This window comes from Cyclopterus lumpus, chromosome 3 (genome assembly GCF_009769545.1).
Source record: "Cyclopterus lumpus isolate fCycLum1 chromosome 3, fCycLum1.pri, whole genome shotgun sequence".
Classification (NCBI taxonomy): Eukaryota; Metazoa; Chordata; class Actinopteri; order Perciformes; family Cyclopteridae; genus Cyclopterus; species Cyclopterus lumpus.
The window spans coordinates 14110177-14122636 of record NC_046968.1 but is presented as its reverse complement, the minus strand read 5'-3'; the positions used below and the strand labels follow the sequence as shown (position 1 = coordinate 14122636).

The 12460-nt window shown below is 39.6% G+C and overlaps 1 protein-coding gene across 6 annotated transcripts; it reads right to left on the bottom strand.

The window, feature by feature from the left end:
* Positions 1-2887: 2887 nt before the first annotated feature.
* Positions 2888-11122, bottom strand: btbd10b (BTB (POZ) domain containing 10b). 6 transcript variants are annotated; one of them, XM_034527736.1, is made up of 9 exons: positions 10896-11122; positions 10316-10462; positions 7169-7368; positions 6376-6685; positions 6103-6205; positions 5153-5273; positions 4650-4847; positions 4440-4550; positions 2888-3904 (listed from the first exon to the last, which is right to left on the bottom strand). In XM_034527736.1, exons 2-9 carry the CDS (start codon positions 10414-10416, stop codon positions 3573-3575), a joined length of 1476 nt encoding a protein of 491 aa, XP_034383627.1. In that variant the 5' UTR covers positions 10417-10462; positions 10896-11122; the 3' UTR covers positions 2888-3572. The 6 variants fall into 6 exon arrangements, with proteins under 6 accessions (XP_034383627.1, XP_034383654.1, XP_034383646.1 ...); XM_034527763.1 differs by lacking the exon at positions 10896-11122 and adding an exon at positions 9625-9698 and having other exon boundaries at positions 10316-10412; XM_034527755.1 differs by lacking the exon at positions 10896-11122 and adding an exon at positions 9625-9701 and having other exon boundaries at positions 10316-10395.
* Positions 11123-12460: the final 1338 nt, after the last annotated feature.

Here is a 12460-nt window from a genome sequence, read left to right as displayed (position 1 = left end):
CTAAATCACACACACTGGACACACTCTCAGTTCTGCGTACCTTTTTACCACAACGTATCAATATCAATACAGTTTAATACAATTGGCTTCAATGTTTAGGTGTGCACACTCCTTATCATTCATGTTGAGTGAGAAACTATTCAATTTAACTTTGCAACAAAGAAAATAAAGTGAAGAATAGTATATGTTTCAAGATTATATTGAATGAATACTTTCATGAAGATGACATTGCTCATTTAGTGCAAAGTCACAGACAGGGTATGCATCTTACAGAAGGGACAACCCTTGATGAACTGCTATTGGCTCATGTGCAGTACACAAAGCTCCCGGACCACTCTCCATGTTTAGTGATGTCACTGATTGATGAGTGTCAGTCTGAACTGCTCTGGTGGAATTGTAGTACTTTGCTGCAATAGGTGAACATAGTATTGCAGTTCATCTTACCCGTTGACAGTTGATCCATTACTTGTCCTTGTCCCCCTTTGTCGCTGTCTGCTCTAAGTGGTGCAGATGAGAGAGAAGATCAATACAAGCTGCAACAAGTTCAAAATAAACAACGGCGCATTCATCACACGAAGAAGCCGCTGGTTCACTTGGACCAAAGATGCGGAGTTCATTGTCTCTACAGATACTCTAGTATTTCAAGTAAAACTGTCCTTTTATAGTTTATAATATAATATCGGGTTGTACTCTGTTGTATGACATTCACTTTATATTAGCCGTTTCTAGTGTTATTTTTGTGGTATAATGGTGGTGCTAAATAAGATTAAAGTTATTACAATCATCCTCAGGGGACAATGAATATGTGCATGAAATCTCACAGTAAAAAAAACTGTTGGTGTCAAGATAAGGAGCTGAAAAGTCAAGTCAGTCATGGTGGCTGTAGAGGAAAAGAAAGAGGACCACCAAAGACAGTAGGATTCATCTTGGTATTTGTAAATTCTTTGACAATTCATTAAATGGATGGTGAGATATTTGATGGGTGATACATGTACATGTTGACCTGCTGGTGGTGCTGGAGGAAACTTCAGAGGATTACAAAAGTCATTCAAATGTATCTTATGGGAACGATGCATGTCTGTACCTCATTTTGTGCCGATGTGCAGATGTTGTGAGAGTGAGAGTGTCAGGGGGATCAACAACGTCTCTAAGATTCATCCTCTGGGGACCATGAATGTCTGTACAAATATCCTTGCAGTCCATCCAATAGTTGTGGAGATCTTTCAGTCTGGACCAAAATGGTTCACCGACTGGCTAACCGCTAGCACGACAACACATATGAAAAGAAAGTGTTGACTAAATGAAGAATATCTGTAGATACCGTGTGACTACTGTAGGTTTCTGAGCTTTGACATAATACACCGACATGCCTCTTTCTACACTCTTTTACTCTTTCATTGACAAAGCAGTCCTTCAGTTGACAGAGCTGAGAGCGGTTATCAGCCTGCTGCCTTCCCACACACAATGGCCACCGTACAGAGCTCAGAGAGCCCTTTCTTATGTGTTATTTGTTTTTAATCTCAACCATCAAAGCATCACATCATTAACAGCCTTGTCCAGGTAGGCAGGTAAAGGGAAGCTGGATCTCCAAATGGTACGAAGGCAGGCGCTGGGAGGATTTGGCGAATGATTGCACAAGAGCGGTTAGAAATCCAGAGGTATAACCATGTCCTGACTAATATTGACAACCCTCAGACAATATTGTGGAAGATGTTTGTCTTCTGTCAATTTGAAATCTTAATTCACAACCTGACAGTTGTTAAACAGCTGTTGTGCTCTGAATCAAAATGAGCTAAAATGAGCTAAAATTGCCCTTAAAGAGCGAGTGTAGGTTTTGACAGCATCTAGTGGTGGGGTTGCACATCGCAACCAACTGAATACCGCCTCGCCTCCACTCACTGCTCTCTTTCCAAAAGTGTGTAATGCCATTCACTTCACTCAGAGGCCATTCTAACTACAATATCACTACTTAAGCAGTAGTGGAAGTCAGATAGTGGCTGGCGGTACGTTGTTGAGTAAAGTTATTCTACACCATTTCTGTTCATAAACACCGTAAATGCAACACACTGTACCTTTAAATGTGCATTAAAAAGAGAAAAACAGTAATGCAGATTAATTACTTTTACATAAAACCTAAAACATTGTCTCCTTACTTAAAGGATGGTGTCCACTGTGATCTCAGAGGGTCGGACGGTGTCTGCAGCTCTGGAAAACCTGGTGTGGAGAAGGGTGGAACATATCCTTGGAAAGAGGCAACCAAGCAAACTTGCTAAACTACTCAACAACGCGAAGGGTCAGGACAAGGAGGATGTTTTTAGAGCCTTCAGGACAAGCTGAAGGAGGCTTGAAACTGGTGGGATTATATCATGTGACCTGCATGTCCACCATCATCATGGGATACCTACATACACACCTGCAGCAGAGGATGAAGAAGCCAACGAGTAAAGGACATGGCTCAAAAGGGAGGTGTTGCTATTGGAACAGCATGTCTGACCACTGACTTCCTTCACCACCGTAGCCAACCCAGCACCATGTGGGGATCAGCTGACAGCTCTGATCCACTCATAGGGCTATAGATCTGACAATATGACTAAAGTAAATTATCATTCTTCAAAATGTGTTCTGGAACCAATTACAATAGAAAGTGTAGACTCTTAAGAGGGATCCTCTTTAGGATCTCCTGTCCAGTCATTAGCTGGAGCCAGACTTGATTGGTTCAAGGTAGAATGGCTATGGTGTGTTATAAAGGCTATAGTTATCACAAACACTTCTCTGGTCCGTCAATTTACTTTCTCTCCTATTCACCACATCGATGTGATCAGTCTTGGGACAGGTGTTACTGAAACTACAGGCAGGTTTTCGAATAAGGATTCATTAGACAAAAAAATGATTTTGATGTCTTTATTTGATGATTTTACGTTTTATTTTTTAACAACAATTTCAAGCTTTGCACAAAAATATTTTGACCACAACAGCCTGTGCTCTGCTTAATATCTTGGCTGAGGGGAAGAGCATAACATCACATTTCAGATCCAGCCAATAAATACATAACCAATTACAAGATTCAAAGACTACTGAGAGGAGTTGAACCAGAGATCATGACACTATGCGGTGATAACAGTTTTTTTTTCCATGACCAGAAAGTCATATTTTCCCCAAAGCACATTTAGTATTTAGGCCACCCAAGACAATCAAAATCAATATTATCAGTAAAATAAAACCCTGTGAAAAAAACAGTGACACCACATGAGTGCTCTGCCAAAACCATCAAATACAATAACATTGTAAATAATAATGTTAATAAGTGTTTTACATATCTTTTTTTCCCCAAACAGAAAAATAAATTCCTTTGGTCAAGTAAAAAACAAAAATAATGTTGAACTTCTACCAGTCTTAAGTCCCTCATGCTTCTTTTTCTACAGTCAACCAGGTTCTTGAGGCTCTAAGGCTGCAAAGGAGGTGTCAAGGCAATATGGTTATGGTGCCCCTGGCCCTCCATGCTGCAGCATGCTGGGGGAGGGACTAGAGGAATAGGAGAGGGGCAGAGGCATTGAAAGAGGACCAGTGTGTCCTCAGACAGCAGGTGAAGGTGCATCAGGGTCAGGCTCGTTGTTGTAGTTGTTGCTGTAGTGATTCCCACCGGGTGGGTGATTAGGTAGGATGTCCAGTTCATCCACTTGGGGGCCAGGGTGCATCGCCACCAGCTGGTCCTGGGGGATGTCGGCTGCTGCTGCTGCCAGGTTAGTGATGGACTTGGACTTGACACACTGGAAGTCCACGTGACGGCTTTTACCCTCTTCCTTTTCCCAGGACATGCGGATGAAGGGCCTCTGGACGTAGTTGTAAATGACCTCTGGACGCCCTCCTGGTCGTTTTTTCACTTTCTCTTTATATGTAGGGTAACCTGCCAAAGGAACAGTGTGGACAAATCATCAGCTCAGTTTTTGTAAACCAGTCCTGCTCACCTGGAAGACAAAAACACCAGAATGATGGGGCAAGAGCTACTTGACCAGTAAGTGAAGTGGTCAACACGCCAGTGATGTTTCAGGGCTTAGAAATTTTAAAGGTTAATATAATAAAGCAGACAGCGGATTAATAGCCTAGAATATTATATTAGTATAATTAACATTAATAGTATAGAGTATACTGAAGTGTGATTTGATCGATTACATTGTAGGAATATTTTCTTTTAATTTTAAAAAGGGTGGTTGATGACTGGCCAGGATTACTACAATCATATCAATTTGAATGTTTGACTTCTTCCATATCACTTTGCTTTTTATTCATTTTGGTCAGACAATAACCAACTATCTGCTTCCTTTTTTTTAATCCACATTAATAGTTTCCCTGCCAAACTCAAACAGATCTGTCATGTATGCATGTTTTTTCTTTGTCCGTAGTACCCCATTAACTATTTACTATTTGAAAGTTCAACTTACCTTCAATGCCCAGTCTTATTTTCTTTAAACCTCTATCCTTTAAAACTGATTTGGCAACATCTCGGTTCTCAATATACTTGAAAAATCTGTACAGTTTTGTGCTGTAGATGACTGCAAAGAGAAAAACCACAACAAATGTCATAATCACATATCAGTCTTTTGTGCACATCCAGACCTGTGTGCCTGGCTTGTGTATTTGTGTGTACTTACTCTGTGAATACTCTTCTCCCATCTGCGGTGGATATTCTTCATCCCAGTCAACCACATCATCATCAGTAAGGACTACAATGTGACATTCCCTCTCTCCGCTCTGAGCACTGGCCACCATCAAAGGCAGTACCATCTCCTCCAGGTAAAACTCAAATTGCCGCCGAGCTCCATCATTGGACAGCTCATGCATCAGGGCACCTGATAACAAAGGAGATTGTATCAGTTAGAAGATGTAAACCATTAAATACTGGATCTCATAACTCCCCACCATGAGTTGAACTTGTGTAAAAAAATAAATAAAAACCTCAAAATCGAGGTTCTACCTACAATAGAACACATTCATGATTATGAACTTTCTTTTCTACGCAACATGTTTTCTGTTGTGTAAGGCTTTAGAGGAACAAAGTGTCAAGGCAGCCTTGTGTCTCTTTTTAACGCCGACTCAAACTTCCACTGTTCACAGGTAACATTAACAGTTACAATGCCCCAGACAAAATACTCACTGAGGTCTCTGCATTTGATGGTGCTATAATCGAAGGAGATGCATAGATAGTCACACGCCTCCCGCAACTCAGGGATAGAGATTCCATCAGGACAGCGGATTATCCCAGATTTGTAGTAATCCTGTAAATTAGACAGAAATCACATAAAAGGATGTCATTTCAAACAGTGCTACTCCATTAGCTCATAATACAAAACATACGTAAATGAATCAAGTTGGTGCTAAAATGTAAACACTCAAAGCTTTCAATAAAACACTTTGTAACACTATCTTACTTTGGTCAAGTGTTTTGCCATCTAATAGATGTTGAGAGCTTCACAGGTTAAACTCATTCATTACTCAATCTGTCAAACAGTAACAAGATGAGTTCTCAGTAGGTCGAGGGTAGCACGCAGTTAGCCAGGAAATTAGTGATCTGCTTTAAGACTGTTAACATGTTGTATGCATGTGTGATACTAAATGTCAAGCAATTCAATTAAATATACTGCAGCTGTCCATTTGTAATAATGTAGTGCAGCTTAATGTACGTTTCTTTTGGTTTGTGATCAAATTTCAGAAGATTGTGACAATAAAGTGCTCCCTCATTTAATCATTATCTACCTCATCTTTTCTAAGAATTCACCAGCAGCATCTTTTCCAGTAATTATTGTATCACTCACTCATCTACCTTAGCTGCGTTTAGTCTAATAATAGTACTAACATATACGATCAGTTCTCAGTACTTCTTAGATGCATCTAGCTTTATTGCCATGCAGATATATATATATATATATATATATATATATATATCTGTATTTGGAGATATTTTGTCAATGCAATAGCTTCACAATCTAGCAAGAAGCAGTCAACTTTACAGGTATGTCATTGAGAAATGTCGGTTGAGATCAAAGATGGGTGTGGTCCCAGCAAGGGCGCTGATACAAACAGAGAAAATCTTGGAGAGAAACTGACCAGAATTGCTCGGAAAACTGTTGAGCTAATGCCCTCAGCCACCTCGTACTCGCCCTTCTCGTTGGGCCGTGTGAAATTATGCTCTCTTCCAGAGCCAAACATTCTGAAATAAAGACTTTGTTTTATTCTCTGAATCACAGACAATAGGAATAGCACATTTATACCGACATGTATGCATATACATATATTTATACATTACTGATAAATTAAATACTTTCAGTTATTGAGGCGATAATGAGTAATGACAGATAATAATGTCAAAGTCTACTGTACCTGCCCAACATGGTATTGGGTTGTGCAGTGAAGATGGAAGGATCTACTACAAAGCGTGTGTTGTCAACAATCAGAGTGACTCTTTCTGAGGTCCGAATATTACGGTTTCCCACAGTGGCACCCGCTACCGCCTCCTTGGGATTCTCGTAGACAAAAATCATCTCTCCAACTCCCAAGCTCTTGAAGGTGCCTTCAGTACTTGACAGGCTGCTGTTGCGACTGCTCAACACCCCGCTGCTGCTGGAGCCGCTGGGAGAGACCCTCTGAGGCCGCGGGCTACTAGGCCTTGATGACGAGCCACCATCTCGCTCTGCATACAAACAAGCAGAGCAATTACTCACAAAGGACTGTTTCCCCTTTTAATTTAGGACATGAACCTCAGGGCAAACATCACATCAGAAATGTGTTCAGACATCATTTTTGACATACATTTTCTATAATTTTGCAGCTTAATTTGAAGGTTTCTGCATTCATGAGAAACATTCTTCGTTCTACATTTTTGGTATCCATCTTTAGTAGAGGTCCACTATTAGTAATATCTGCTCTAAAATAACCAACCAACAAACATGTCTTCTGTTTACAGAAAATCAGACTACAAGCCATCTTGGTATGAACACAAACAGGTAGATTACTGTTGACTTGATCCATTCACAGACAGAAATTCTAGAGATAAACCATGTCTGAGCTGGAAGTTGATAAATGCAGTCAGCTGTTCTCAACAGTAGCTGCCAGAAGCAGTGGACCTCTAACATGATATCCATATAAGTCCTCTATTCTTTCCCTACACACTCACCACTGTTGTGTTGGCGGGTGGGTGAGGTGACGTTGCGAATGCAGGGGGTGAGCTGGCCGTCTCTCTCATGTGAAGAGTCTCTGGAGCGATCGCTGGAGCGGCGGCGGTCACGTGAGCGGTCACAACCTCCACTGGCACCATGCATGCTCATCTTCCTCAGTTCTGCCTCCACTCTAGATGCTCTGGCGTGACTGCTTCTTCTAAAAAACAAAAGCATAATTAACATTCCTTTCTCTTTCTCAAGCCAGGTTGTACATTATGACAAAGATTGTACAGATGTTTATGCACATGACTGTATGATAAACACCACATCTGCCAGAACATGGGATAAAGGCATTTACACTTTAACAGGGTTGTCACTGTTTATCTTCATCGCCTGGTATTCTCAACAGTTAAGGGACTGTAAATGATTATTATTAACATATGTGCCTTCAATTTAGGACCTTAAAACATATCTTAACAAATTTTGAAAGTTTGTAATAAGAGTAATACGCAGAGACTTTGAATACAGCCAAGCCACTTTTGAATCTAATACAAAACCAATATTAGAGATACCTGAGCTTTAGATCACAGTAGAAGTGTGTCATCAAACCTTGTAATCCCAATTACAGATGAAAGTAGACAGTCAAGTGTAAAAAGATTGTAAAAAAAACAGGAGATGTAGGATCATGCGATTTATAACTCTTCTTTTAAAATGTGTTTCTGACAGGTCAAATGTGCTTACTTAAAGAAAAATCAACAGTCCACAAGTTATTGGTTTTATCAAAGGGAGAAAGGGAAAAGGTGACAAGTACGGCTGCAGGGTAAACATTTGCAGTCAGTACTAACTGACCAACCAACCACAGGCCAACAGTCCACCCCCCATGACGTGAGCTGAAACGCACACCTCTTCCTGCCCACTCTATCCTTACATCATAAATGCCTTTCTATAGTTCCTTCTAAAGCAAAAAGGCTAAACAGATTTGCTCTAGGAAAAGGACCTTGCCGGTTATGAGTAACCAGAGCTATAAATTAGATATGGGCTACTACAGTAGAGAGAAATACTCTTAGCACTAAAACTAACCATGTTGTTTCAGATAAACACATAGTGGTCCTTGCTGGATATAACTGACACAAAGTGGAACATTTAAATGACTACAACCAGTGACATTTCTAGTTTCTAGCTCCAGTCGGGAATTGAAATACACACCAACACTTGCACACTAGGCCAGGCCATGAGAAAGAGCACCTCACAGGTCACCTGGTCCTATTAGCCTCCCTTGGGCACAATACATAATAGAAATACATTGATAAATACATCATATACAAATATCACCATCCTAAAGCATCATGCATGAACCATCACGTCATGTGATGAGAAAAAAAGAAAACGGGGATGTAGTCCTATTTATCTATATGTAATCTAGTGTACGGACTGTTTTTTTGTGTGTTTTACATGCTATTCTGTCTAACACATAGTATTTATTGCCTGGATGGGGTGGCTTCCATGAATACTTTTATACAAAGCGGAACATGCACATGTGTGTCCACGAAGTGTAGACATGATGTATTTCGCACATGACTTCATCTCTAGTCTATTGTGATTAAAGTTGTCAAATGTACCACACTTTGGTGAACAAACAGCTGTAAACCCTGACATATATTTAGATGTATTTTCTTCCATCAGCCTTGACCAATTGACTTCAACAATTTCTGCATCTAAACCTTCTACCTGTCTCTTAGACCCCATTATTCAGATTTTGATCAAATAACAGGCAATGTACCTCAGTCCTTCAAAAGTAGCTGTAATTAAACCTCTTCTTAAGAAAACTCAGTCTTGATCCAGAGGGACTATATAGACCAACCTCTAACCGCCCCTTTCTCTCTAAGATCTTTGAGAAAGCAGTTACAAATCAGTTGTGTGCCTTTCTAAAAAAAAAAATAGTTAAGCTAAGGATTTCAGTCAGATTTAGAAAACACCACAGCACAGGTGAAAATGAATAATGACCTTCTAATTGCATCAGACAAAGGACTTGTCTCCGTACTTGCCTTGTTAGACCTTAGTGCTGCATTCAACACCATGTCACATCCTATTACAGAGACTAGGACATTTGTTTGGCATTAAAGGAACCACACTAGCCTGGTTTAAGTCCTATTTATCAGATTGATCTCAATGTAAACGATGAATCCTGAAACGAGGTTGTTAGATGTTCTGACGTTTGTGGGATTTCCACAACAAGTATAAAGCAGAACTAGTGGTTATTTCTTTCATGGTGGATGGCGGAAATGATAACAGTTTCCACGAAGTAAAGCCACGGAAATAAGGCACACCCCTCTCTGGCGCAAATGAAGCGGAAAAACCACAAATAGTCGAGCGAGCAAACTCCCGCGAGTAAAGCAGCATCTCTCTCCTTCTGTATGAATGATGGCCCATTAATACACATTACACACTTTTCTTCTTCTTTGTACTTTCTCACCTCGCATGTTTCCATGGATCATGGTTATACCTTGACCGTGGTCTTGCCTCCTGCCATGGCCCTGCTGACACTCACTGCTACCATCATTATTATTATTAGTCACAATACTATCCCTGATATCATTGCTGCTTTTATTATCATTAATATTATACTATATAGCATTGCCATTCAGAACAGGTCCCTCATCAGTTACACAGACATTATGACATATTGTACATAATCTTCTTACAATATATTGACTTTCACAGAATTTCTTAAAGCATGACGCTGTCATCCCTGTGGGTAGGGGTTGGTATTCTGGATTTAATCTTCCCTCATGATATGTGTAATTGCAGAGTATGTTCATATAAAGTCAACCTTATATAAACTCATCTGACCCACTACATACAAATAAATCAACCAAATGGAAATTTCTGTTTTTGCGTAATCCAGTGAGTTTTCAGAAAACAAAAGTCATGAACAGTATACACATAACTAATCTGATTGACAGATATTGTATGATTATCATCTGGCATATTTTAAATAACTGGGCAATGACTAATACTTGTTACTTAAATACCATATTATCATTTCAAGTAACACAATTTAACTAATCTATAATCCAGCATCATCCTGTCTCCGACCAGTGAGTTAAACTACATTGCTGCCATGACCACTTCCCAGCAGGTCTGACAGATGTCCAGCTGCTCACCTCAAGTGCTTGCAGAGTGTGCGAGGTCGACTGGTTGCGTTTCGTTCCCAGTTTTCGGTGTCACTGGAGTTACTGTCATATGACTGCAGTCGTGCTGCCATCACCCATACAGGGGGAGTCTGGTCTGGATCTTTCACCGTTCATAATCTGGGTTAATGGCGAAATCAACAAGTCAGTTCGATCCCCAGATCAGCTCCTAACAAACCACGGGTTCGCAGCTTTCAGCCAATGCGTTTACGTGTAGTGTCGACTTCAACGTAAATGAACCTGGGTGATTAAGGTTGTCGTGAAACATCGCTCTGGTAAATTAGTAAGGTGAGTTGTATACATCTCAGAAACAACTCGTGTCCACGTTGCTCTCATGCTGAGTCAGCCTACGAGCAGGTTAGCTAACGTTAGTTTGCTGCGTTAGTGTACCAAGCTAGCTAGCTAACATTAGCTGACGTTGCTAGCAGTGCGGTCCGACCCTAGTAACGTAATATTATGGGACACCTGTGTGGCTAGTAACGTTATTTGAACAGTACTGACCGGAGACTGTCATATTCCAGGACGGCTATGCAAACATATAAAGAATAGCTACCTGGTTGGCTACGTTTTCCGCTGTAGAGTAATCCCAATCTCTCACCAGCTAACGAGCCATCTCCTTTCAAAACACTGACGTTCGACGTGACGCAGTGACGTAGTGACGCACGCGAAGCTAGAAAGCACAGCTGTTGCCTATTGTTTAACTTGTTAACTTGCTAATGCCTTGTCTGAAAAGTGAATTTTATTTGAAAATGAAAATGTTTTGAAGGTCATTGATTTGTTTTCAACCGATGTCAGGACGATTTTGTATTATTTCCTAAAAAGGAATGGTATTGAGATCTCGCGCGACGTTGCGTGCGTGTGCGATATCTTTCTTTTCTTCTTTCTGTTTTTTTTAAAGCACCTATGGTACGCACAGACACATGCGTGTAAAAGATAAACACAAGAGGAAATAAACATAACACCTAAAGTATAAACAGTCATAGAGAAGGAAATGAAACAGGGGGACATTATAAAGTAGACAAATTAAATAATCACAAGGGCTACAAACAGATAACGTTTATTCTTTTTGCTAGATTCACCAGTTGTAACATTGTTATTCATTGTGTAAAACGGAGTAACAGATGACATTGCTTTTATACTGAATGTGGGCTCGATTGTTAAAGGTTGAACGAGGAGCTGATAGTCTTTGATGTACGATTGGTGTCAAACACTTGGTCTGAAGCAAAATCACCATCAGAGATAATTAAAGTATTGCGTTACAATTTAAACACCATAAAACTATTTATTGGGAGAATTTAAACAGTAATACAGATGGACATAAAATAAAAAAATATATATTACAACTAAGGTAGAAACAAGTAAAGACTGGAGTTGACCATTGTACACTATATATGAGACGATGGAAAGACAAGTATTTAGTATTAGTTTCAACTGTTACATCATCAGATCTTGGTTGTTTTTATCAAACATTACGAGACATAATATGTTCTTACAAATACAAAATGAGGAAAAGCTAACAGAGTTTTAAATTTGAGTAGATGTTACAGATAACTAAAAGAATAAGGAAAACTTCAAATTATTTATCAGGATGCACAGTGGAAATAATTGTCATTTAAATGTATTAATTCAGACATGAAATGTTGTAATATGCTATGTTATTATGTTATTTGTATGCAATGCAAGACGAGACAAGATGACATAAATACTCCAGAGAATTTTGACCCAATAAGCATCTGAATTGAGTTTTTTCAGGATCCAGCTCATGAATGGACACAATGAATGACTTGTTGGGGAGTGAATTAACTTTTGGGGAGAAACAACAATGATATTTGTATATGATAATGTCAAAGAGTGAGATGAGTGAATTAAAAAAAAATTCTGTGAGACATAATTTTGTGAAATTTATAGTCAAAATCAGGAAACAGAAGAGAAGACAACAACCCGACTCAAGCAAAGGCTACAAGTAAAAAAGGTTGTGCCAATCAGGTCTAGAAAACAAACAAATCTTTACCTTTCAAAAAAGTAATTCCATGAGAGGATGCCTATAATGTACAAGTGAAACAATACATTCAGTGTAAGACTAGCTGTTTACAGTAGTTGGTCCGTATTTACATTACA

What these genes read in the sequence shown, in the direction of transcription:
- btbd10b (XM_034527736.1), bottom strand. Translation starts at nt 10,416, where the DNA reads ATGGCAGCACGACTGCAGTCATATGACAGTAACTCCAGTGACACCGAA. An exon ending in CAGTTTTCCGAGCAATTCTG is followed by an intron (nt 5,274 to 6,102) that starts GTCAGTTTCTCT and finishes TCTAATTTACAG; the next exon opens with GATTACTACAAATCTGGGAT. An exon ending in AATAAGACTGGGCATTGAAG is followed by an intron (nt 3,905 to 4,439) that starts GTAAGTTGAACT and finishes TTCCTTTGGCAG; the next exon opens with GTTACCCTACATATAAAGAG.